Source organism: Pipistrellus hanaki (assembly GCF_964339955.1).
Source record: "Pipistrellus hanaki genome assembly, chromosome: 6".
In the NCBI taxonomy this organism is placed as follows: domain Eukaryota; kingdom Metazoa; phylum Chordata; class Mammalia; order Chiroptera; family Vespertilionidae; genus Pipistrellus; species Pipistrellus hanaki.
In genome coordinates this window covers 60,695,882-60,721,070 of record NC_140508.1, presented here as the reverse complement: position 1 = coordinate 60,721,070, position 25,189 = coordinate 60,695,882, and the positions used below count along the sequence as shown (strand labels likewise).

Below are 25,189 nucleotides of genomic sequence, written 5' to 3'. Positions count from 1 at the left end.
TCCGCCCGCCCGCCGCCGCCCCATGTGGTGGGGCCGAGGCCGGCGCGGGAAGGCGCCGCGGGGCCGGGGGGCGGGCGGCCGGGAGGCGCGCCGGGGCCGGCGGGGCGCTAACCGGGCCTTTCTTCTCTCCCCGGCGCAGACCTCTCGCTGCTCCAGGAGGACCTGCAGGAGGACGCGGACGGATGTGAGTGCGCCCGCCCGGGTCGCTGTCGCCGGCGGCCCGCGGGGAGCGGCCGGGAGGAAGGGCGGGCGGGCGGGCGGCGGCCTGGGCCCGGCCCGGCCCGGCCCGGCGGCGGGGGGCGGGCGAGGCGAGGCGTGGCCCTGGGCCGGCCGGGGTCGCGGTTTGCGGGGGGCCTTGCGCTTTCTGGAGGACCCGGGGCGCCCCTGGGCCGCCGGGTGGCGGGGAGAGGTGCCCGGGGAGCGCTTCGGCTCGGGCTCTGCCCCGGCGCCCGCCCCGCTCGGTCTCCCGGGGGCTCGGGCACGCCCGGCGGTCCGCTTTGGGAGGAGAAACTAGCCGCAGAAATTTGAAATAGGGATTCATTCGGGGTGTGCGTTGTTCCCAGGGTGCCTTCCGGGGGCGCCCCTCCCCGCGGCCCTCCGGAGGAAGGAAGAGGCGCTGATGAAGGAGGTGTTTTTTTTTCCTTCCAGTTGCTCGCGGGGTTCAGGGCGGGCAGCCGGTCCCGCTCGGGCAGCCCCCCTGGCGGGTGGTTTGGGGGGGCTTTTACCTGTGGTTGCACTTGGGCTCCTCGGTGCCCGCCCCGCCCCGGGTCCCCGTATGAGGATGAGAGACGGTTGGAAGGTCGTGTGGCCTCGGCAGGCAGGATAGACTGTTTAGAGGTTGAATTTCTTCCATGCAAGGGTACCCAGACCGCCTTCAATATTAGGGTTCCAGCTTTTCTTTGAGATTTGAAGTTTTTAAAGAATCGGTTGGTTCTTTTGTTTAAGAAAAGGAAAAAACACACACACACAACTTTTACATTGTTTCCAGAATAGTGTCAGAAAGGAACTGTTCATATCCGATGGGCCTTTCTAGCATCCGAAGGTGATTTTTTTTGGAATGTGTTCCGAGTTGAAACGATAACGGTGGTAGGATTTCTGATGTCTGGAGAGGAGAGCCCGCCAGATGCTGAGATTTCCTTTGATTAATGCCTATCTAAGTAATTCAGAGGTGGCTACAGATTGAAATTGCTCTTTTTTTTAAAAAAAAAAATACTGTGGAATTAATCCTTAGTATTGTCTGTTATTGGTTTTCCTTGCCCAAATTAAGCTTAATTTTTAAATTCCTGGGTTTTTGTTTTTGTTTTTTTGAGTGAGTTAAGGGGAATTCACTATTTAGAAGGATTCCATAAAAAGAGTGATTATTTGTAAAGTAACTGCACCATATTCAAACTTACCTTTGCTAAGTATGGATTTGTGTTTGGTCTTTTTTATTTTTTTTCTTAAGTACAAAGCTCTTAAAGGGGAGCAGTCCTCATATAGTAGACTGTTTTCATATTGCATTTAATGTTTTACCTTAGTCCACTAATCTGCCTATGAGTGAGTTTAAAATGTTATTTAAGGCAGCTGTTGGTTTCTTGCAAAGTTGGGTCTAGAGAGGTGCTTCTGGTTGTTGTCTCCACGCAGGGGCTTCTCATCCTTGTCTTTTGCTTCAAGACTTTGTAAATAGAAGATTTATTCATTCAGCAGGTATTTAGGAATGTCTGGAGCAAGAACTTCTGCATATCAATTTATGTTCATTTATGTGCCATGCACTCTTACAGGATGAGCTGCAGTATCACTGTCTGGTCTGACCCTAGGGCCTAGGGATCGTAGTCTAGAGGGGAAAGCATACCTGTGAAGAACTCAACAATGATTTATTCATGAGCCTCAAGGCTGCTGCTCCGTCCTGAGGACATAGCTGTGCAAAGGATGGTCACAATCCATTGCCCTCTAGTGGTTTATAAGCAGTTTTAATGTGTGTGATAGTGAAGGCAGCAGAGGCATCATAGCACAGCAGTTAATAGACAAGATGCTAGAGTCAGCCTGTTGTTCCAATCTTGGCATTGTCCTTTTGGACAGACTCCTGTAACTCGGCCTGTCTACGCCTAGGGCTTGTTATTTGTAAATAGCCTGTACGTATTACATACCTTTTTGAGTTGTTCAGTGCCTTTTGTAAATTAATGCTTGTAAAGCACTTAGAATAGTTCCTGGTAGACCTGGCCCAGTGGCTCCGGTGGTTGGAGTGTTGTCCCGTGTACTGAAAGGTTGTGGGTTCAATTCCCAGTCAGGGCACATATTCAGGTTTCAGCTTCGATCTCCAAATGGGAGGCAATTTTTTTTTCTTTCACATTGATGCTTGATGTTTCTCCCTTCCCCTCTCTTTCTCTAAATAATAATAATAATAATAATAATAATAATAATAATGTCAGTACCTGGTAAATAGTGACTGCTGTATGTTTATTATGAATAAAGTATAAGGAAGCTTAAAAGAGAGCAGAAAAGAAAATACTGATGTTGAGTATTACACTGTAGGATTAATATATATTTATAAATGCTTTTAATGCTTACAGTTAACTTTTTAAAGGTTCTGTTTAGTTCCCAGTGTGTTTTAATTTAGGATAAAATGCTAGACATTTGACGGCACAAATAGTTTATTTGCATATGTATAATTTTATTGGAGACTTTATTAGAATAATTGTTTCTTTTTCTAAGTTGTTAGTTTTTATTTTTTTTATTTTTTTAAAAATATATTTTATTGATTTTGTACAGAGAAGAAGGGAGAGAGATAGTTAGAAACATCGATGAGAGAGAGTCATCGATCAGCTGCCTCTTGCACACCCCCCACTGGGGATATGCCCGCAACCAAGGCACATGCCCTTGACCGGAATCGAACCCGGGACCTTTCAGTCCCCAAGCCGACGCTCTATCCATTGAGCCAAACCGGTCTCGGCAGTTGTTAGTTTTTATAGGTGATACTCTCATGGCCCGGGAAACTTTCCCTTACCCCTTTAGTTCTTCTGGCTAGTTGAATAAGTCAAACAACATATTTCAGATCAACAGGAGAAAATTAAATTTTTACAAGTGCATTTTTCCATAGGCATAAAAATTCCAAAGACAATGAGGTGAAATGGGGTTTAGGTGTCATTTTGGACAAAGGTGAAAGGGGTAAGGGCAACTCCTAGGTAGCTGAGAAAATAGCAAATACATTCTTGTTATGCTGCTCAGAAACAACAGGACAGAGGGAAATCTAGGGAACGGATTTTTTCATGGATCCTTTCTGTCAACCACACTAATTTATGTGTGCACAAGTGAATATGCGACAGTGGTAATCCTAAAGTTCCCTTTCCTTTTTTTTCTTTTTCTTTTTTTTTTTTCCTTATATATTTTATTGATTCTTTTACAGAGAGGAGGAGAGAGGGATAGAGAGTTAGAAACATCGATGAGAGAGAGTCATCGATCAGCTGCCTCTTACATGCCCTTGACCGGAATCGAACCCGGGACCCTTCAGTCCCCAAGCCGACGCTCTATCCATTGAGTCAAACCGGTTTCGGCCTAAAGTTCCCTTTCTGAAGCAGGTTTTTCCATCTGAATCCCTTTGAGAAGAAAAGGGGGAGGTTATAAAACAAACACACAAAAAACTACTTCCTGAGTTAGTTGAGCTTTAATTGTTTGCAGCTCAAAATAATCTTTTTGCCAGGGTGACACATCCCAGGGAGAACTCCCTATCCTGACAATACCTTTACCCAGAATATTCAGAAACAAGGGATCTTTGAACACATGGCCAGTTGAAGAACCATTTGCCTTCTATTGTGAGGGGAGAAAGAACGCGAGAAATTTGCCCATGGTGCCTAGATCGAGGGCAAGATGTTTGGTAAGGTAATGAAAAAGTTTATCACTTCCTGGAGAATCTGGAGAAGGTAGAGAACCAGAGATGTCAGCAAGAATGGAGCTTGGGCTCCCCTTACAAGTAGGCCCTGTCTTATGAGCCCACTTTCTCAGGCAAGACTGGTATGGAGGCCAGCCTCCAGAGTAGTGCACCAAGTCCTGCCACTTCATCCAAGCTAGGTCTGAGTTTGCCTTGAAGATGGGAGGAAATTATTTTTTAGCCAAGCTCTACAACCCCTGATTTTTTTTCCCAAATGCAGAACCGCCTAGACTAAGGCAGAAGAGAGGATAAGTACTATTGAACTGGTAATCTGCAGCTGTGGAGACTAGGAGAGGATCTAGGTAGGGTCTGTAACTTGAGAAGGGGTGAATTGCCAGACCTTGGTAAGAGTCTCAGGTCTTTTGTTTTGATTTGTTTAATTTTAAACCCTAAAGTCTATAGAGACAGTAGAAGAGTTGAATGTGTAAAAGGGTTAGTCCAAGACTGCCTTGACTGATACCCCAAGGGAGAAAAAGAAACAAAGTTCTAGTATGCAAAAAATGGTGCATTGTACAGGGTGGGACAAAAGTAGGATTATAATTGTGAGTACATGAAATCCAGAGTTTATATTTGTATTATTATATATTATTTATTGTATTGTCCATATGAACGACTTGAAACCTATTTTTGCCCCACCCTGTATGTACATATAAAAATATCATAATGGTAAGTAAATAAAGCTTTAGGAAAATAATGCAATAAAAGTATGTTTTAGTTTAAAAGTAATACTTTCAGTATTGCACATGAAACATACTTTGAATTTCAAAGTGAAAGCAAGCCAGTGATTCTATTGTATTTGAATAGGTTACTTCAGAGTTGGGTAAACCCTTTTTGTTTCTTGAATAATGAATGGGAGGCAATTGGAAATAACAGACTTTCAGAGAAAGATATTTTAAATTTCTTTTTTAAAGGATAGATTATTGATTTTTAGAGAGAGGAAGGGAAAATAGAGCTGCAAACAGTTTTCCAATAGTTGCTAGATTTCTAAAAGAGGTAAGATAGGCTTAACATACAGTAAGATTTGCCCTGGCCAGGTTGCTCAGTTCATCAGAGCATCTTCCCATGCTGGTTTGATCCCTGGTCAGGGCACATAAAAGAATCAACCAAAGAATGCATAAATAAGTGAAACAACAAATCAGTGGGGGTTCCCCCCCCCCTCTTTCTCCCTTTCTCTCACAAATCAAATCAAAAATAGAAATTTTAAAAAGAGATACAGTAAGATTTAATAAGTTAATGCTTGTAGAAATTTCATTAAAGGAGTTTGATTAAAATTTACATTTTTAAGAAAAGAATACATTGAAGAATATTTTAAAAGAATGATATAACACTTAATAGTTTCTAGTAGCTTTCATAAACAGACTATTCATAGCAGCCCTGTGATGTATAGGCTGTGCTATCCTGATATTAATTAAATAAGTAAATAAACTGATACGCAAAAGAAAATAAGTAAACTATTTCCTCTGGGAAAATTCCTAAGTACCAACCAGAATTTTAAGTTAGGCCTCCTGATTCTAAAATACTGTATTTTAAATATTGTCTCTTCTTAAATTGTCCAGTTTATAACACCAAGCAGCCCAAGTTTCTTACATAGGCAGTTTGTTTGATTCATGTCTAAATTATCCTTGAAGAGTAATCCAGTATGCTGCATGTGGTTTAATTTAGAGATAATTAGAATGGAAGTTGGATGTAATATAGCTTATTTCATTTTTATGTTAACTTTTCTTTCAGCTATAACTAGCATGATGTTAAAGAGCTTTGGGAGCTATATTATGGATTATGCCATACCACAGAATTTTCCATATTTCTTTAAGCTTTGGAATCCTTTTACATGGATCACAACTAATTGGGGGTAACTGCCTATACTGCACTGTAACTACTTTTAAAAACCTAAAACTAGTTTTGATGAACTTCCTTAAATCCTTGCCACCTGGGGAAGTGCTGGAGCCAGGGAATCAGTGAAAAATCCTAGGAAGGTGCCCTTGGAAGTCATGATATTTATAAATGTTGTTAAATGGAGATTTGGAAAAGTGAGTCATGGGTAACTTGTTTTAATTGCTACCAACAAGACTGGACAGGAGAAGTCTTTATTTAGATTGAATATACTTGATATCCTAGAAAAGATTGCTTAAAATGGTTTTAATAATACCCACATGTGTATAGAATTAGTTAATGATGCCTTGAGTAACAATTCCCCTTATAGACTTTTTTTTAAAAAAAAAAGAAGGAAAAGGCAGGAGAAACCCTTTGTAAAAATATACATGTTGACTGCCTGGGATTGTAGCTGCACACAAAAAAAACCCAACCAAATCTAAATATAGATTTTGTTTATTCTTCTTGCTTATGAAGGATAAATATCTATTAGATAAAGTTCATTGTCTGCTACATAATGTTTGATCACTGGTTTATTTTATTTCTGATCCTTTTATCTCAGTTCATCTCATCAAAACAAAATATTTATATTTATTAAACTATTATTACTTCACTTTTACGTTTGTCTTCTATTTTGGAGTTTTGGATTTTTTCTTCTTGATGGCAAACGATTTTTGCCATTAGCTACATTGTGGGCAGTCCCTAAACTTAAGATAGGGTGTTTTGCTGTTAGCTTGGATCTGAAAATAATCCTAATTTTAAAAAATTTTTATTGATTCATTTTAGAGAGAAAGGGTAGAAGAGAAAAAAAACACACATCAATTTGTTATACTTATTCACACATTCACTGATTGATTGTTTTTTTTTTTTTTTAAATATGTTTATTGATTTTTTTAGAGAGGAAGGAAGAGGGGGAGAGAGAGAGAAACATCAATGAAAGAAAAAAACAAAACAAAAACATCAGTGAAAGAGAAACAGATCATCAATTGGGTGCTTCCTTCTTGGTCCCACTAGGGATCAAGCCTGCGACCTGGGCATGCGTCCGACCAGGAACTGAACCAGTGACCTCTTGGTGCATGGGACAACACTGAACCAACTGAGTGATACCTGCCAGGCCATTGGTTGATTCTTGTATGTGCCCTGACCAGGAACCAAACCCTCAACCTTAGAGCATCAGGATGACTCTAATCAACTGAGCTACCTGACAAGAGCTGAAAAATAAACCTAATTTAATGTTTTAGGGAGAAGAGTGAGGTGGCACATCTGTGGAATTTTGACTAAGGAGGTTGAAAGGACTGCATTCCCTATAACTTATAAGAAGCTATTTTTGTACAGATCTTTCTGGCCCATCACCAATGATTCCCTTTTCTCCAAAGCCATCCCCTGACTCTCCTAAGCCAAGTCTTGTGCTCCTTATCCCCTTAGATTTAGGAGCAGACTTGTTTTCTGGCCTAATTGATATCAGTTTGGTTGATATTTGAGCATTTATCATTCTGTAATTCTGAAATGTACCCCAGTAAAGTTTTGTGTAGGGGGAAAGAGCAATGGGCTTTATAAATCTTCAGACCTGGGTTCAGATTCTGACCCTTACCACTTACTCACTGTGTAATCTTGAGCAAGTTGCTTTTCTTAGTTGTTTTCTGTCTTTAAAATGTTAATGGGCTTTTGGATTGTTTGTAGTTTTGGTCTATTAAAAGTAAAGCTGCTATGAGCATTCATGTACAAGCCTTTGTGTGAATATATATACTCTTTCTCTTAGGTGTGTATATACCTAAGAGTGAAATGGCTGGTTATCTTCTTTATTTTTTAAGTCTTTATTATTCAGATTATTACAGTTCCTCTTTTTTTCTCCCCATAGCTCCCCTCCACCCAGTTCCCACCCCATCCCATGCCCTTACCCCCCCCCCCCATTGTCCTCATCCATGGGTGTTTGATTTTTGTCCAGTCTCTTCGAGTACCCCGCATACCCCTTCTCCCAAGAATTGTCAGTCCACTCCCTTTCTATACCCTTGATTCTATTATATTCAGTCTATTCTGTTCATCATATTTTTTATTTACTCGATTTTTATATTCACTTGTTGATAGATATGTGTTTGTTGTCACTTTGTTGTTCATAAATTCCTCTTCTTAAAGAATACCCTTCAGCATTTCACATAATACTGGTTTGGCAGTGCTGAACTCCTTTAGCTTTTTCTTATCTGTGAAGCTTTTTATCTGACCATTTTTTATTAGGTTAATTGTTTTCCTATTAAGTTTTGAGAGTTCTTTATATATTTCAGATACAAGTCTCCTCTTGTGATTTGCAAATAATTTCCAGTCTGTGACTTGTCTTTTCATTGATGTGATTTGCAAACATTTTCCAGTCTGTGATTTGTCTTTTCTTTGCCATAAGTGTATTTCAAAGAGCAAAAGTTTTGAATTTGATATTCAACTAATTTTTTTTACAGATGCCCTTTATCAGATTGAGAAAGTTCCCTGAATTTACTGAAAGCTTTCTTGAAATTAATGGATTTTTGTCATTGCTTCTTCTGCATCTGTGATGTTTGTTTTATAAGTTAAAAATCTTTAGAACAAGTGAACTCAGGTCTTAGGGAGTTCAGAATAAACTAGAATCACTATTGGTGCTACTTTGGATTTAAGTAAAAATTACAAGTGAATAATTCCAGTGTAAAGCATATAAATGCATTCTTACTGCACAACATTATGTAGCTAGTTTTGAAATTAAGGAAGTGATATGCTTACCAGATAAATGGAATAAAGTATGATGGACAATGTAAAAAATAAAAAAGAAAGAAAGCATGATTTTGGTAGCTAATTGGAAAGCAGATAAATACACTGATCTCTTATTTGTTTATGTGTATACTTTAGGGAAATGTTTTTTGAAATATTCAGAGTGTACTTTAGCAAATTATTCTTGCTTAAATTAATTGCGAGATTTAAACATGCTACAGGACAATTTCATACTTGCTAGTAAAAGTTTTATTGGAGAGCTGAAACTGGTTTGGCTCAGCCTGCGGACTGAAAGGTCCCAGATTCGATTCCAGTCAAGGGCATCTACCTTGGTTGTGGGCACATCCCCAGTAGGGGGTGTGCAAGAGGCAGCTGATCGATGATTCTCATCATCGATGTTTCTGACTTTCTATCCCTCTCTTTTCCTCTCTGTAAAAAAAGTTTTATTGGAGAACTGCATGGGTCATTTTTCTCCTTTGCTAGTGGGAGTAGGGTTCTTATGATATCTAGAGGAAAAGAATTTTCTGAGACTTGCACAGGAGTATGAGTGATTTTTATTTGGATGGAATTACATCTCTCCGTTTCCAAAGTCCTATTTTCCTTAATCCAGTCCTGGGAGATGTGCAGCTGGGGATTCAGTAGAGCTAGAAGCAAAGCCAGAGTCCAGAGTTTCCATTCCATGGTGGAGCTGGGTCTGGTGTAGCATCAGTCTAGTTGTAGTTCATTAGTCAGTTGTATGGAGGGTTCACATGGGTGTGAGCATGAGAGTCCTGCAACCAGGAGAGCAAGAGGCAAGAGAGAGCCAACAGTGAGAACTTTGTTTAGGAGATTAAATACTTTAAATCTTCCCATACTTGCAGTGGCCATGCCTACTCTGGCCAATAACCTATTTCTAGGTATGACTGACAGACAAGTACTGACCCTGTTTCACCCAGACTTTAGTGGGCATGCATCTAAACTGCAGCTTCTTGACAAAATTGTTCAAGTTCCATCCCTATAATATTTGGCCTTCCCTTTACTCCTTTGCAGTTATTCATAACCACGTTAAATTACAACAGTATCATTAGATCATTTGTAAGGATTTTGTAAACATTTAATATTTATATTTGTAGGGAAAGTTTCTGATAAACATATTTTCACAAAGTACAAATTGAAACTTGACATACCTGTTTGCTTAAGGCTATACGGTCCTTCAGCTTTGTTTTTCTTTTTGTGTGTGTGTGTGTTAATTTTTGTCCCTAAGCACTGACTTAATTGCATTTCTGCTACATCATTAGACGAAGGGTTGGAAAATTTCTGAAAGAGCCAGATAGTAAATATCTTAGGCTTGTGGGTCATGTGCTGTTTGTTGTACCTACTTAAATCTGCCATTGTAAGGTCAAAGTGTTACTGGAGAAACAAATTTCTCCATTGCTTATGAGAGCAGGGTTCTTACAATATCTTTACAAAGTGAATTTTCTAATATTCACATGAGGGAATGAATGGTTTTTATTGATGTCCTGTTACATTCCTCAGGTTGTAAAGTCCCATGCCCCTTAAGCCAGTCCTGAAAAAGGTACAACTGGGGTTCCAGTAGAGCCAAAAGTAAGGCCAGTACCCAAAGCTTCTGTTCCTTGTTGCAGCCGGGCTCAGTTCTCCATCAGGCTAATTAAATTCCATTAGTGTACTGTGTGGAGTCCCTATGGCCCACACAATGTGTGTGTGACCCCTGCAACAGGAGTCAGGTGCAAACAGCAAGAGAGAGCCTAGAGCCGATTCCTTTGTTCGGAAGTTTATTCCCTTTCAGCGGCCTCACTTATTCTGGCCACTCACTTGCTTCCAGGTGTGACTGACAGACAAGCACCTTTCCATGTCACTAAGACTTTACTGGGCATGGGTCTGTTGTCCAGTCCCTTCCCCTATATATCAATGGGGTACAGACTCAGAGAGTGTTAAATTAGTAAAGCTGTATAAATGGCATGCTTATATTACCTAGTCTTCCCTTTACTCCTTTCCTGTTAAATGATAGCCAAGTAATTACAAAGGTATCAAAAGCAGACATTGACAATACATAAGTGAATGAGCAGAGCTGTCTTCCAATAAACTTTATTTGCAAACACGGGGTCCAGTTTAACCTGTTGAACACAGGTTGCTGATCTTGCACTACACTGTGGTAAGTTCAAGGTCTATAACATTTTTATTCTTTAGCCATCACAGAATGTCCAGCACACAGTAGGCCTTATTGCACACTTGCTGGGTGAGATGAATCTTAATTTTTCTGGCCACATTAAATAAAGACATAAGCCTAACTGGCAGTCAAATAATGAAATAATTTCTTTTAAACTAAACTGTTACTTTGAAAACTTTCAGACCTACACAAAATATTCAGCCATTGTTAGCATTTTGTCAATTTTCTCTATAATAATTTATACACACACAATGTAATGTATACATTTTTCTGAATCTTTTTAAAAATTTGATTTCAGAGAGGGAGAGAGAAACATCAGTGATGAGAATCATTGATAGGCTGCCTCTTGTACATCCCCTACAGGGTCTGTAGCCTTAAACCTGAGCATGTGCCTTGACTGGGAATTGAACCAGTAATCTCTTGGTTCACAGGTTGACGCTCAACTACTGAGGGCTGGGCCCTCAAAGTACATTTTTAATCTTTATATTTTATAGTACATGTTTTTTGCTTTAAACAGTTAATTATCTTTTAAAGATATATTTTTTTAAAATAAGAAGGCCTTTGTATTTACCCATATAGTTGCCATTTGTGTTGCTCTTCATTTCTTTGTTGTAAATCCAGATTTCCATCTGGTATAATTTTTTTTCTTGAAGTACTTTCTTTCTCTTATAATACAGGTCTGCTGGTGATAATATGTCAGTTTTTGTATATCTGAAAAAAAATCTTTTTTTAACCTTTGCATTTGAACAATATAAATTTCAAAGATATTTGAAAGATTTCTATTTACAGGGTGTGTAGAGTTGGAGGTTGACATTGTTTTTTCTTTCGGTCTTCTGGCTTGTATTGTTTCTGATGAGAAATTTGCTGTAATTCTTCTTTCTCTCCTGTTTTTCTCTGACTACATTCCAGAATTAACTATCAATGTTTGACATTTTATTTACTAAAAGCCCGGACATTCGTGCACTTGGGGGGAGGGGAGATATTTGACTTAGGCCCCTGGGGAGGGGGCTAAGCCATCAGTTGGACACCTGTAGGCCTGCAGTGGAGACTGGAGAGGCTCCCGCCACCACCCTGCGCTCAACAGCCAGGAGCCCAGCTTCTGGCTGAGCACCGCTCCCCCGTGTGGGAGCACACTGACCACCAGGGGGCAGTCCTGCGTGGAGCATCTGCCCCTGGTGGTCAGTGTGGTCATTCAACCATTCAGTCAATTTGCATATTACTTTTTTATTATTATATAGGACAAGTTGTGTTCTAATTGAATGCGTAAGTTCTCAAGTCTCTGTGATTACTCTTTTCTAATCACTGTTCTGTGATCACACTATACTGAGTTTCTGCAACCTCTTGACACTTGTGCTCCTAGAGGCAATTTAGAACATACCTTAAAAAACAAACTAACAAAAACAAAAAAACAGAGGAAGCATCCTTCAGTTGTTGATAGCTTCTGATTTGATTCTAAGATTCTCTGTACCACTCCAGACTCCTAAAGGGCAGTTTTATTTAAGCTGCTTCAGACAGACAAGGGGTGCTTTTTAGTTTCAGAGTATTATAAGGAGTATTTCTGATGTCTCTGATAGTTGGTGTGGATGACTACAGCTCAGAGTCTGATGTGATTATTATACCTTCAGCCCTGGACTTTGTCTCACAAGATGAAATGTTGACGCCACTGGGGAGATTGGACAAGTATGCTGCAAGTGAGAACGTATTTAATAGGTACGTGCATGTTTTCTTCACTAAAGTAGAAATGGAAGGATGGTTTTTATTACATTAATTTCAGGAGGGAAAATAAAATTGTCCAGTTTAAAGTAGTTATTATTAACATGCGCTGTCTTAGTGTCCCAAGTTCTCTTAGTAGTCACAGCCTCGGCCTCTTTTATAGTTGTTATGCTCCCTGATCCTAGAAATCATGCAGCACTCTTTCTTTGCTTTTTGGCAAAAAATAAAATAAAATAAAAAATAAAAAAAAGAAATCGTTGCTTTTTGCTGTTAGACATAATTTTGATATGCACGTAAAGAAATTCCTAAGGAGTATCTTATTCTTTCAGCAGATGTATGTGTATACCTACCTTGTGCCAGGTGATGTTCAAGGGAATTGTGACATGCAAGTGACTAAGATAACCCTCTTTCTAATGCATTGTTTCTCCTATGGTCACAAGACTATCCGTATCAGACTTTTCTGGGAAATCTGAAAGTTTTTGCTTAAATTTTTTGAGAATAGATGTATAAAAGTCATTTAGTAAAAATATGTAAAGATGTTTTATATATTGAAGAATGAATAAATTTTCCCATTGTTGTACTTTAAGATTACTGATAGGAATTTTCAGTGACTTTAGAAATTTGTAAAATCAGTTAGGTAAAGATGAAAAATATTTTAGTAAATGTTCAATTTCATCTTGTTAAAATTAAATTCATGATGGTATATGTCACTAAAGGAAATTAGTGACTTAATATATGCTATTAAATGTATAACAAAAAATTTCTTTGAAACTATATAGATTCTGCCTTTTGAAATTATGAATATTAACTGTTGATGACACTGAACACTATGTAATTTTTTTTTTGTGTGTGTGTGTAGACAAATGGTGGCCCGGAGTTTGCTGGATACATTGAGGGAAGTCTGCGATGATGAAAGAGATTGTATTGCTGTTTTGGAAAGAATTAGCAGATTAGCTGACGATTCAGGTATATGTTTATGCAGAAAAAGTTTTCATTTACCAAATTTGTGTTTTTAAAACTAATGAAAAACTTAGTGTAATAAGAAATTAAAAAAAAAATTTTCCTAGGTAAATTGTCAAACCTATTAGTAGCAAGAAAATAAAAAACTGTTATTAAAATCTGAACATCTAATAATTGACCCATATAGTTTAAGATTGGAAATTTCTCAATAGAAAAATCTCAACACTGTTTTTGCATCGTGTATGTTAATATTTTAGGATTAATAAAAATTTTAAAAAATAATTTCAAATAAATTATTTGATGGGATTGAGTGGGTTGTAACTATTTTTAGGCATATATAAAATGCTTTACTTCTGTATGCTTTCTCAGTTGCAAAAGTGTTTAATCACTCACTGTAAAACTAAAGCTGTTAGTCTCCAAAATGAAAATAGGAGAGTCTGCTTAAGAAAGAGGTAAACTAGTTGGAAGACTAGTAATTAGAAATTAAAGTGCTAGGGAAGGATTTTAAAGCTGTGATAGTTGAAGAGAGGGAAGGAAGAGAGGAAGTTAATCCTAAGGTTTCTAACTTGGTAGATTGGGTTGATAGTGATGTTTAAGTAAGATAAAGACTGTTAAAAAATATACAACTTAAAAATTAATGTATATAATCAATCTTCCTAAGCAAATAAGGAGCTTAGAATCTTTAAACCTTTGTTCTGCCTTATTTTATCAATTTTTATCTTGATTTTTTCCCCCTAAATTTAGCATTTATATTTTTATGATTTTATATAGTAAATGTGTTCATTTCTGTTTGTTGAAATCCAAAGCTCTTCTGGACATTTTCATGTATATTTACCTTAAGGTAACTTTAATAATATCAGTAATAGGTGCCAAAGTTCTAATTAGGTCTGATGTAATGACTTGTATGTCTGTATGTCAGTCACGTGCATCCCTTCTATGAATTGTCTATTCATATCCTTATTTTCTTATATTCATTTGAACAATGAATTCAGGGTATACTTAATTATTAATATTTTCTTGTACATTATTTTGTTCTAGGTGGTTTTGCCTTTTTTTTCCAGATGATAAATTAGCATTTTATTGCTAAAGTATGTAATTAACAGATAAAACAATTACATAATTACATTACATATGACTATAATATATAATGTTATATATATGCTAAAAAGTGGAGGAAGCCACATACAGATTTTTAGATATGACCTTTATTTTTCCTATGGTTTTGCCTTTTAATTCAGAATGTAGCAGTATGTTGCCTATATGAAGCCTTTATAGAGTGAAATGTGCTGGTATTTAGTTGGTTTTGGATTTGTTCACCTTGAAAGGACTTCCCACTAAAAACATTGTCTTTCATTGCTTTGATCTAAAAATAAACACAACTTTTGGAACTTAAATTTACCTAGAATTAATGTGAGGTGTGCAGTATGGGAATCTTATTATTATTATTATTTTTTTTTTTACCATTATTTATTGGATAGTTCATCCTTTTGAAACCCAGAGATTTGAAATGCCATATTTATCATATTTAAATATGCCATATATACTTGGGTCTTCTCAGGACTTTCTGGTTTTGTAAAAAAAAAATCTTTTAATAGTCTCCTTTAATATCACATACCATTTTTAGTCTTAGTTAAGTCTAACTATAAATTCTCCAGTCATTGACTAAACTTAAATTAGAAGCCAGTTCTTGTGACTTGTCCGAAGAGGTTTTTTATTTATTTATTTATTATTTTATTTATTTACTTTTGTTAATCCTCACCAGAGGTTATTTTTCCATTGATATTTAGAGAGTAAAAGGGAGTGGGAGTGAGAGAGAGGAAGAAGCAGAGGGAGAAACATCGGTGTGAGAGAGACACATTGATTGGGCCCAGAGATCCAGCCTGCAACTGAGATACATGCCCTTGATCGGAATTGAACCCAGGACCCTTCAGTCTGAGGACTGATGCTTTATCCATTGAGCCACATTGGCTAGGGCTCAAGGAGGTTTTTAAATAGTAGAATTTATAGACAATACCATATTGTAGTTGATGTGACTTGGATATTTAATCTTTAGCACAGTATGGCACAATGTAGGTGATGAATACACTCATTCAGTCACTGTAGGAAATGATTGCATACTAAGTGCATACTATGAAGATACAAGTTTGGGCTGTGGGTAAGGTCCTCCTTTAACTCATGGGGTTGACCTGTACCAGTATATGATTGTGAAAAGGATTGCAGAGTTAGAGAACATCTTGTAAGATGATGAAAAGTCTAAACCTTTATAGAATGAGGATGAAAAGTCTAAACCTTTCCTAAATAGTCTCAAGCCCAGGCAAAGATTTTATTATTGTGGAGAATGTTTGCTCACATTTTTATCATTTCAATAGAACCAACTGTGAGAGCAGAGCTGATGGAACAGGTGCCTCATATTGCATTGTTTTGTCAAGAAAACCGGCCTTCAATCCCATATGCTTTTTCCAAATACTTACTACCTATTGTGGTTAGATATCTCGCAGATCAGAATAATCAGGTAAGAGTGCTATTTACATGTTCTTAATGGAAATTTATCTAATATGATGTAGAATGATCTATTCATTTGAATGTTTTTTTCCCTATTTGACATTGTTGCTCTGTTTTACAAAAGACCATTTGTCTTAGACAAGCTGTGTTGAGAATTTGGCAAATCTAGGGCTCCTTAATGCCATTATAGTTGATGTCTCCTACCTGAATCCTCTTTGGTCACTTGGCTCCCTCATAGGTGTTCCTCAAAAAGTTTCTTTGTGAGACATTTTACAAGATGGCTTCTTTGTTCCATTTCTGTTATAACACAATCTACCAGTTCTATGTTTGCAATACTTAAAAAAAAAAAAAAAAAAATAGCCACACGTTTTTATTTGCATGGTTTTACTGGTTGAGGTGAGAAGTCTTCAGTGTTCTAAAATCAAGTAATAGAGTTAAATCATGTATGTACTTTGCTATGTCATGTATGTACTTTGTTTACCGTATACTGTTAATTTTTTCCTAGGTAAGAAAAACAAGTCAGGCAGCTTTGCTGGCTCTGTTGGAGCAAGAGTTAATTGAGCGATTTGATGTGGAGACCAAAGTGTGCCCCGTCCTCATAGAGCTAACTGCCCCAGATAGCAATGACGATGTGAAAACAGAAGCTGTGGCTGTAAGTAGAATGTGATTTTTTAATTTAGGTAAAAAGTAGTCCTATACTGACTAATAGAAGGTGCTCAATAAATACCATGCTACCTTATGTGCTATAGGGTTTATACATATATTCGGTATCAAAGTAGCCACAAATAATTGGAATTTGAAATAGAATGACAGGCTACAAAAAGACATAGTAGGCTTATAAGAATAGAAGTGTATTTTTTGTGGGCCCCATATTGTGCCAAGCAACTGGAAATTAAATGGTTCTGTCACTGGGCTCACAAGCAAGATATATAGCAAAAAAAATAAGTAACTGTAAAATATTATTATGGAAAAATAAGATGGGAGAAAAAAAACAGTGCAGTTAAAAACAACTGTATTGAGTGGAAAAACATTTGATTCCCTTTAATTGCTGTTGAACACTTTTCTAGACATTGTGTAAGCACAATAGGAAAAAAATAGTAATACTTGGATCCTACCCTTGACACTATGGTCTTTGGGGGAAGGGTAGTCAGGCAATAATTTTTCTTGATGTAAAATTATTTATGGTTATTAATGATATATAGATACTAATTCATTATGCACATAATAAAATCAAGCATAATTGTAAATTTTCTAGGTTTTTTTAAACATGGTTAACAAATATTTTTATAGAGAGCCATAGAAAATAGGGTATGAATTAGAATATATAGTAATATCTGTTGCACTTCACATCTGTGGTTCCTGAGTTCAGATAGTAAGAATTCTGATAATAAATTAAAAAACTGATAAATTCACCTGAAAATTTATTCAAATCTGTTTGGATAGAGAGAATCTACTATTTAAACCTAAAATAAAATAATTACATGTTTATTGGTATTAAAAAAATCAACCAAAATTTTATGGTACTTCTGAATCATTAGTAGGATGAATTTGACCATCTTTCTAGTCCATTTCCCTTAGAAATTCCTTGATTTTATTTTATTTTTATATACTCAAGTACCAGTTAATAAGGTAACTCTGGTACCAGTTAGTGTTTAGATATTTTTTCCCCAGTAAGCCCATTTTTATTGAAGTGAAATTCACATATATAAAATTAGCCATTTAAGGTGTACAGTTAAATAACATTTAGTATTTTCGTAATGTTGTACATCCACCACCTCTGCCAAGTTCTAAAACAGATTTTTTCCCCCACAAGTTCCTCATGAAGGGAAATTAATTTCAGCATCATTGTTGGTTTGTATTGAGCAGAGTTTAACTTGCTCTGCTATAATTTGTGATAGGATTTAATAGTAAAATATTATAATGACAGTAAAAAGACTATACCCAGCACTGGATGAAACCTGTGATGCTCTTACAATTGGTTCACATTTGTTTTGTCACTAGAGTCACTAGAGACCCAGAGCACGGAATCTGTGCACAGGTAGGGTCCCCAGTAGCTGCCAGCTGGGACCTTCCCCCACCTCCCCTGCCGTTGAGTCCAGCCAGGAGGAGGGGCCGTGAGTAGTTGGCTGGTTGGCCCCGCCCCCTGGTCAAACTCCCAGTCGGGAGGACAATTTGTATATTAAGCTTTTATTACATAGGATGTTTTTCATTCCCTGACTTCCCAGCTGTTCTCTATCTGGGGAATAATTTATTCTAATAAATATAATTTATAGATCAGTGATACAGTATAACTTTGGATCTTTAACCTAGGACATGGAAATTCTTAGAAACAGTATGAAGTCAAATAACAAAACTGGCTTTGGGGTTTAGGAGATGTAGATGTTATCCCCAGTTCTGAGGATGTTTCCACTTGTTCATTGCTAACTAACAGAAATGCATTTGATTTTTGTATTTTGACATTTTTGTATCCTGCAAATTTTCTAAATTCGCTTATTTGTTCTAGTGACTTCTTTATAGATTCTGTGGAATTTTCTATGCAGACAACCGTGTCACATATGAGTAGAGCTTTCTTTCCAATCTGTATGCCTTTTATTTGTCATATTTGCATGGCTGGGAGTAGATAGAACAAACGAATAGATAAATGATGAGAAATCATCAGAAATCTTTCTATATTAACTGTGGGGCAAATTTATTTAAAGAACGTTGGGCTGGTTTCCAAACAGTTCATCTTCACTTTGCCTAGCACTGTGGGAACCGTGTCCTGGCCTTTCTTGGAACCTAAGCTTTGCAGAGTAAGGATGTGGTTCCACTGTGCACAAGTTTCATTTAGAATAGTACTTTGTAAAGTAGTAAGAACTGCCTCTGTTTAGTCTTTTCTTAGCAATACATATACTAAACCCAGATCCTCCTTATAGATACTCTTTCCCATTAAATTAAATAGCCAACATTTATTTTCTTACTGAGAAAATGTAGGGTTTTATTGCTTTTAAAGTTATCAGGAAAAATGATTAAGATTGAAACTAATGAAACATGAAGTTTTAATGATTTTCTCTGAGCTTACTATGCATTTAGTAACTACTAGCTAATGTTATTGGTGGTAATTACTATCTGTCTTCAACTCAGATAAGATGAATGTTTTTTGTAATGGTATAATGATGCCATAGTATATATTATATATCGTTAAATTATATGCTTCTAATAAGTTAGCAAACTTAACTTTCTGTTCAAATATAAACTTTGAAAGCCTGTTTAAAGATATTTTCAGTGTATTTTTGTTCTTATTTATTTTAGATAATGTGCAAAATGGCTCCCATGGTTGGGAAGGACATTACAGAGCGTCTTATCCTGCCTAGGTTTTGTGAGATGTGCTGTGATTGCAGAATGTTTCATGTTCGAAAGGTATTTTTTAGTCTTGTTTGTTTGCTTAAAAACATTTGGTTCTAGTGTTTACTATATTGATATGTGAAATTTAAAAGGTTATTTTTAGCCCAGCCGTTGTGGCTCAGTTGGTGGAGCATCGTTCCATGCACAAAATGGTCACTGGTTAGATTCCCTGTCAGGACACATGCCAGGGCTGTGGAAGCATGCAGGAGGCAGCTGGTTAATGTTTCTCTCTCATCAATATTTCTGATTCTCTTTCCCTCCCTCCCCCTCTCTCTCTCAAAACAAAAAAATCAATTAAGAAAACTCAAATTAGAAATATAAATGAAAGGTTATTTAAAAAGAACTTTATGTATAATACTTTGAAATGTCAGTGACGCTTTTGTTCTCAGGTCTGTGCTGCCAACTTTGGAGATATCTGCAGTGTAGTTGGCCAGCAAGCTACTGAAGAAATGCTGGTAAGTATTACAGAAACAAAGGAGTAATAAGAAATAAGTAGTACATTACAAAATAGCACATAAAGTTTAAAGACATACATTTACCCCCAGATTTTATTAATACAATTTCACAAATATAAACCAGAAGGGAATAGGACTTTGAGCTTAGGAGTTTAAATTTCTGTAATCTGAACTGTATTTTTGATAAAGACAGATTGTTATAAATGCAAATATGGCTCTGGCTGAGTGTTCAGTGGTTAGAGCATTGGCCCACACACACCAAAGGATCTTGGGTTTGATTCCTGGTCATGGGCATGTATCTGGGTTGCAGGTTCGATCCCCAGATCTCGTCAGGGCATGTTCAGGAGGCAACCAATCCATGTATCTCATATCATGTCTCTCTCTCCCTCCCTCCTCTCTTCCTCTCTCTAAAAAAAAATCAATGAAAAAAAAATACCCTTGGGTGACGATTAACCAAAAAAATAGCAATATGTGTAAGAACCTTTGATCAATTTTTACCTCTCTTATTTTTATTAAACAAATCAATTCTTATTTATTTAAGTTAATTTTTATTAGCAACCCTCAAGTCTTTCAGTGACAAATCAGTAGCTGGTTTTATTTATTTATTTATTTATTTATTTATTTATTTATTTTAATATATTTTATTGATTTTTTACAAAGAGGAAGGGAGAGAGATAGAGAGCCAGAAATGTCGATGAGAGAGAAACATCAACCAGCTGCCTCCTGTACACCCCCCACTGGGGATGTGCCCACAACCAATGTACATCCCCTTGATCGGAATCAAACCTGGGACCCCTCAGTCCACAGACTGACGACGCTCAATCCACAGAGCCAAATAGTTAATTCATAAAATATATATACTTAATGTACAAGTTAACATACTTTGAGAGTTCCTGAAACCAGCTGTTATGCAAAATAAGTTTAGATATAAGCTCTTGAAAAACAACATTGAAGCAATATTTGTTGGAAGTATTTTGTTTTTTCATAGCCAATAGTTTATGAATTAGATGTATTTCATTTAAAGTTACTGAGTATTAATGCTAAATAGGTCTTCTAAATTTTGTTAAAATCTAATATTTTAAGAGACTGTAAAAGTAGAAAATGAAATAAAACTACATGAATACTTCAGAGATATTGCAAGTTTGGTTCCATACCACCACAATAAATAAATGTCACAGTAAAGAGAGTTACGTGAATTTTTTGGTTTCCCAGTACATGTAAAAATTATGTTCACATTACACTGTAGTCTATTAAATGCGCAGTAGCATTCAATCTTTTAAAAATGTACATATCTTAATTTAAAAATACTGTATTGTGCCCTGGCCAGTGTTATGTTGTTCAGTGGTTGGACCGCACACCAAAGGGTCTTGTGTTCAATTCCCTGTCAGGGGCATGTATACCTGGGTTGCAAGTTTGATTCCTGGCACCAGTCGGGTTGCGTGTGGGAGACAACCAGTCGATGTGCCTTTTTCACGTCGTTATTTCTTCCTCCCTCCCTCCCTCCCTTCCCTCCCTTCCTCTGCCCCTCCCTCCCTCCTTTTCTTTCACTCTCTAAAAATCAATGGAAAAAAATAACCTTTGGTGGGGATTAATTTAAATAAATAAAAATACTTTATTCCTAAAAAATGTTAGCCATCATCTGAGTCTGTTGAAAAAATGGTAGCAGTAGATTTGCTACATGTAGGGTTGCCAAAGCGAAGCACAGTAAAATGAGGTATGCCTGTATTGCACTCTGCCTAATGAAACACTGTCCTTGCATAGCTGCCCAGGTTTTTTCAACTTTGTTCTGATAACGTATGGGGAGTCCGGAAAGCTTGTGCTGAATGCTTCATGGCGGTTTCATGTGCAACATGTCAAGAAATCCGACGGACTAAATTATCAGCACTGTTTATTAATTTGATCAGTGATCCTTCACGTTGGGTAGGATTTTGTTTAATTACTATTTTTGTAAATAATACATTTTATAGCAAACATGATTTGGAGTTCATAATTCAAGTAATAATTTGTTATTTAAGGCATGTTATTGTTCATTCTAGGAGTAAACAATAGACAACTGTATTAACTGGTTTTTTTTTAAACTGGACAAACTCTGTTCAAATATAAAGCATGTTCATTCCATTGTTATGATGTAGTCTATTGATTTTTCAGGTTTTAAGCCAGGGGTGGGGAACATCTGGCCCACAGGTTGTATAAGGCCCATGAAATCATTTGGTCTGGCCCTACTGAGGCATTAGGGGTGAGTGAATTAAATGCTTCCCCAAATATGCAGGCTAATTTTTAAGTTGATAATTTTGTATGGCCCATGAATGATGTTAAAAACATCCAAATGACCATTGGTAGAAAAATGGTTCCCTACCCTTGTGCATTAACCTTTAATATATGGGATTTCTCACTTGGTCATAGCGTAATGATTCTTTATATGTTGTTGGATTTGGCTAGTATTTTGTTAAGGATTTTTATATTCATATATGAGGTAATAGTCTGTAGTTTTTTCTTCTATGGCTTTTTATTGTTGCTATCAGGGTAATAATGGCCTCAGAGAACAAGTTGGGAAGTGTTTCCTGTTCTTTGATGGTTAAGGGAAGAATTAATAATAATTCTCTTTTAAATGTTTAATAGAATTTAGGAGTGAAGCCAAGCCATCTGGGCCTGGGCTTTTCTTTGTGGATATAGTCTTTTTTATTACTACGTTAATCTCTTCACTTGTTTTAGGTCTATTCATATTGTCTATTTCTTCGAATATTTTGTCTTCTCTTTTTTCTCTCTTCTTCTGGTATTCCCATTATACACATGCTGGTGTGTTTAAATGGTGTCTCGCATTATTCTGAGACAGTATTTATTTTTCCTCATATTCTCTTTTCTCTCTGTTTTTCATTTTGTATAAGTTATTTTGATATACCTCAAGTTTACTAATGTTTTTTCTGCTAGTCCAGATCTATTGTTGAATTCATGTAGTGAATTTTTTTATTTCAGCTATTATACTTTTCAACTTCAGAATTTCGATTTGGTTCTCTTTTTAAATATTCGTCTCTTTATTAATATTCTGTATTTGACATGATGTTATCCTCATACTTTACTTCTTTAATCATGCTTTCCTTTAGTTCTGTGAACAGTTTGTAATGGCTGCTTTGAAGTGTTTTTTTTTGTTGTTAAGTCCAACATTTTATTGCTCTCTCACAGTTTCTGTTACTTAATTTTTTTTTTCTTCAGTGTATGGATCATACTTTTCTGTTCCTTTCCATGCCTTGTAATTTTTTGTTAGAAACTGGACATTTTAGTTAGATAATGTATTGCAGCAAATTTGGGTATGGATATCCTTCTTGGGAGCTTATAATTGTTATTTGTTTGTTTAGTGACTGAGGGAATACTTTAGTGGATTCTTATTTCCCCCTTCAGGAGGCACAGCTTTTGGTCTACACGCCCACAGTCACCCTTGGGGTGAGAACATTTTGGTGGGAGTGGGAGGTTCACCAGCTTAAGGTTCCCTTGGCTTATCTCTCCCAGCCTCACCAACTCAGGCATGGGCTTTTGGGGCCTCAGGATTCTGATCTCCGTCCAAGGTAGAGCCTCTGTTTCCCTAATGGGCCTTAGGTAGGAGAGGGGAGCCCCCAGCACTCCACTGCACTTGCCCAGACCTGTCCTTAGCAACAGGTAGCTGATGGCAGGGGAACAAATGTTGAAAGCCCTCCAGCTGGGAGCTGGAGGAGAGGGAGCCCACGTTCTTGGCTGTTCTTGGCTACCACAGTCTGGAGTGGCAGCTCAGCCTCCCTGAGCTGGCCTTGGTTCATATACTCAGACTCTCAACTGTTTTACTGAGCTTTTGTGGATTTTATTGACTGGATATTATTTAATTTGATGTTCGTATTTAGGGCTTTTCCAGAGGTGTTGAATGGTGGAGTTTTTTCCCATTTCACTGGAGAGTGTGGGCCCGTGGAACTCTTATACTGTCCTGCCAGAAGTTGATCTCAGGATCTCACCACATCTATTTTCAAAACAAAATTTACATACAGGAAGCGACTGTTAAGCTTTAGTACTATTTTAATGTGTTTATTATCATCTTGTATAAGATTATTAGGACTTTGTAGCTTAAATTCTAGCTGAGGAATGATTTATAGTTCTGAATCTGTGTTTCTTCGAGAAAAAGTTTATTATCTTGAACTACTTCATTAAGTATATGGAAAATAGTTTGTTAATAATCCCATGTTTTTATGTTTCATGACTTTTTCTTTTCTTCCTAGGTTCGCCAAGCAGCTTTTCAGTCTCTGGGACCTTTCATATCTACTTTTGCTAATCCATCAAGCTCAGGCCAGTATTTTAAAGAAGAAAGCAAAAGTTCAGAAAATACTTCAGTAGAAGACAAAAATAGGTATAAATTTTTAAAACTTTGCTTCTAGTTTTACTGCTTGGGAACATTTTCACTATTTTATAATAAGGTCCTTTTGGAGAATTTTCTCTTTCTCTTGATTATACAAATTGGTAAATATTTTTATAGTTCTAGTTTTAAATACATTTGTTAAATGTTTTGGTTGCTTGTATATTAGATGAGTAAATGAAGATGTACATGACACACTTAGTTTGTTGCCAGTCACATGGAAAACTATAAATGATTAATTCAATAGTAGTTTGGAATACGTTTACTTAATAAATTATTATTTAGGAAACCATCTGTTGACATTTAGAATATATGAGGTAATGGTTGTACAACATAAAGGGCTTGGTTTTTTAAGGAATAAATCCTAACTTATTGTTTTAATATATAGTCCATTTCTTACTATTACTTTTCCTTCCAGTCAATTATTTAATTGTGGATTGTGGATTCTCTGTCTACAGAATGATGATTGTAATCTCAGTTGAGGAGGAAAGTATTCTAATGATTAGCACCAAATTTCTGTACTTGGTAACTAGAATATCAATTTTAAGTGTATTAAACTAATAGGGCAACAGGTTTTAAAATGAAACTTAGAGGACAACTCTGATTTTTATTTTTTAACTTTTTGCATTTAAAAATTAAATTGAGTTTTAGTTTTTTAAATTATATTACATACTTAGGGAAAAAAGAATTCAAACATTACTTAGTGCATGGGAATTAAGCACAGGTTTTTGTAGGTGTACATTTGAAATAATTGAGTACCTGTTTTTGAAACAGCCCCTACTATAATGCGTGAGTTACCATAGTGCTTTGTCCCTCCCTTGTCATAATGCTAATGGACATTTTCTTCTGTAGGTCTTGATACTGTGATATTTGCTTTCTTGGTGTTTTGATTTGGCAGTTCTTCCTTTCTTCTCTGCTGCCTTGTTTTACCTTTTTGCCTGTTCTCCTACTGTCCTGCTGAATAGCCAAACAAACCTGAGGTACTGTTTTTTGTAAAGGAAGAAAAACCACTCTAAACCTGCCTTCCTAGCAAGCACAGTCAGTTCTTCTGAAAACAGCTGCTGCAAGGAATTAGACAAAAATTCTTATTGGGGGTGGGGGGTGTTATCTGTTTTTCATTTTTAAAGTCAGTA

At 36.8% G+C, this 25,189-nt stretch overlaps 1 protein-coding gene across 7 annotated transcripts in view; it reads left to right on the top strand.

Moving 5' to 3' along the window:
• The window catches only part of PPP4R1 (protein phosphatase 4 regulatory subunit 1), a 55,815-nt gene that overhangs the window by 857 nt on the left and 29,769 nt on the right, over nucleotides 1–25,189 (top strand). For 4 of the 7 annotated variants that reach the window (XM_084887754.1, XM_084887753.1, XM_084887757.1 and 1 more), the window contains exons 2-10: nucleotides 140–184; nucleotides 12,245–12,380; nucleotides 13,243–13,349; nucleotides 15,713–15,855; nucleotides 16,351–16,497; nucleotides 19,137–19,244; nucleotides 19,619–19,684; nucleotides 21,446–21,604; nucleotides 23,923–24,050. In XM_084887754.1, the coding sequence (XP_084743880.1) occupies nucleotides 140–184; nucleotides 12,245–12,380; nucleotides 13,243–13,349; nucleotides 15,713–15,855; nucleotides 16,351–16,497; nucleotides 19,137–19,244; nucleotides 19,619–19,684; nucleotides 21,446–21,604; nucleotides 23,923–24,050 (1,039 nt within the window). The remainder of the gene's footprint in view (nucleotides 1–139; nucleotides 185–12,244; nucleotides 12,381–13,242; nucleotides 13,350–15,712; nucleotides 15,856–16,350; nucleotides 16,498–19,136; nucleotides 19,245–19,618; nucleotides 19,685–21,445; nucleotides 21,605–23,922; nucleotides 24,051–25,189) is intronic. The other 3 variants (XM_084887755.1, XM_084887758.1, XM_084887756.1) reach the window with 2 other exon arrangements.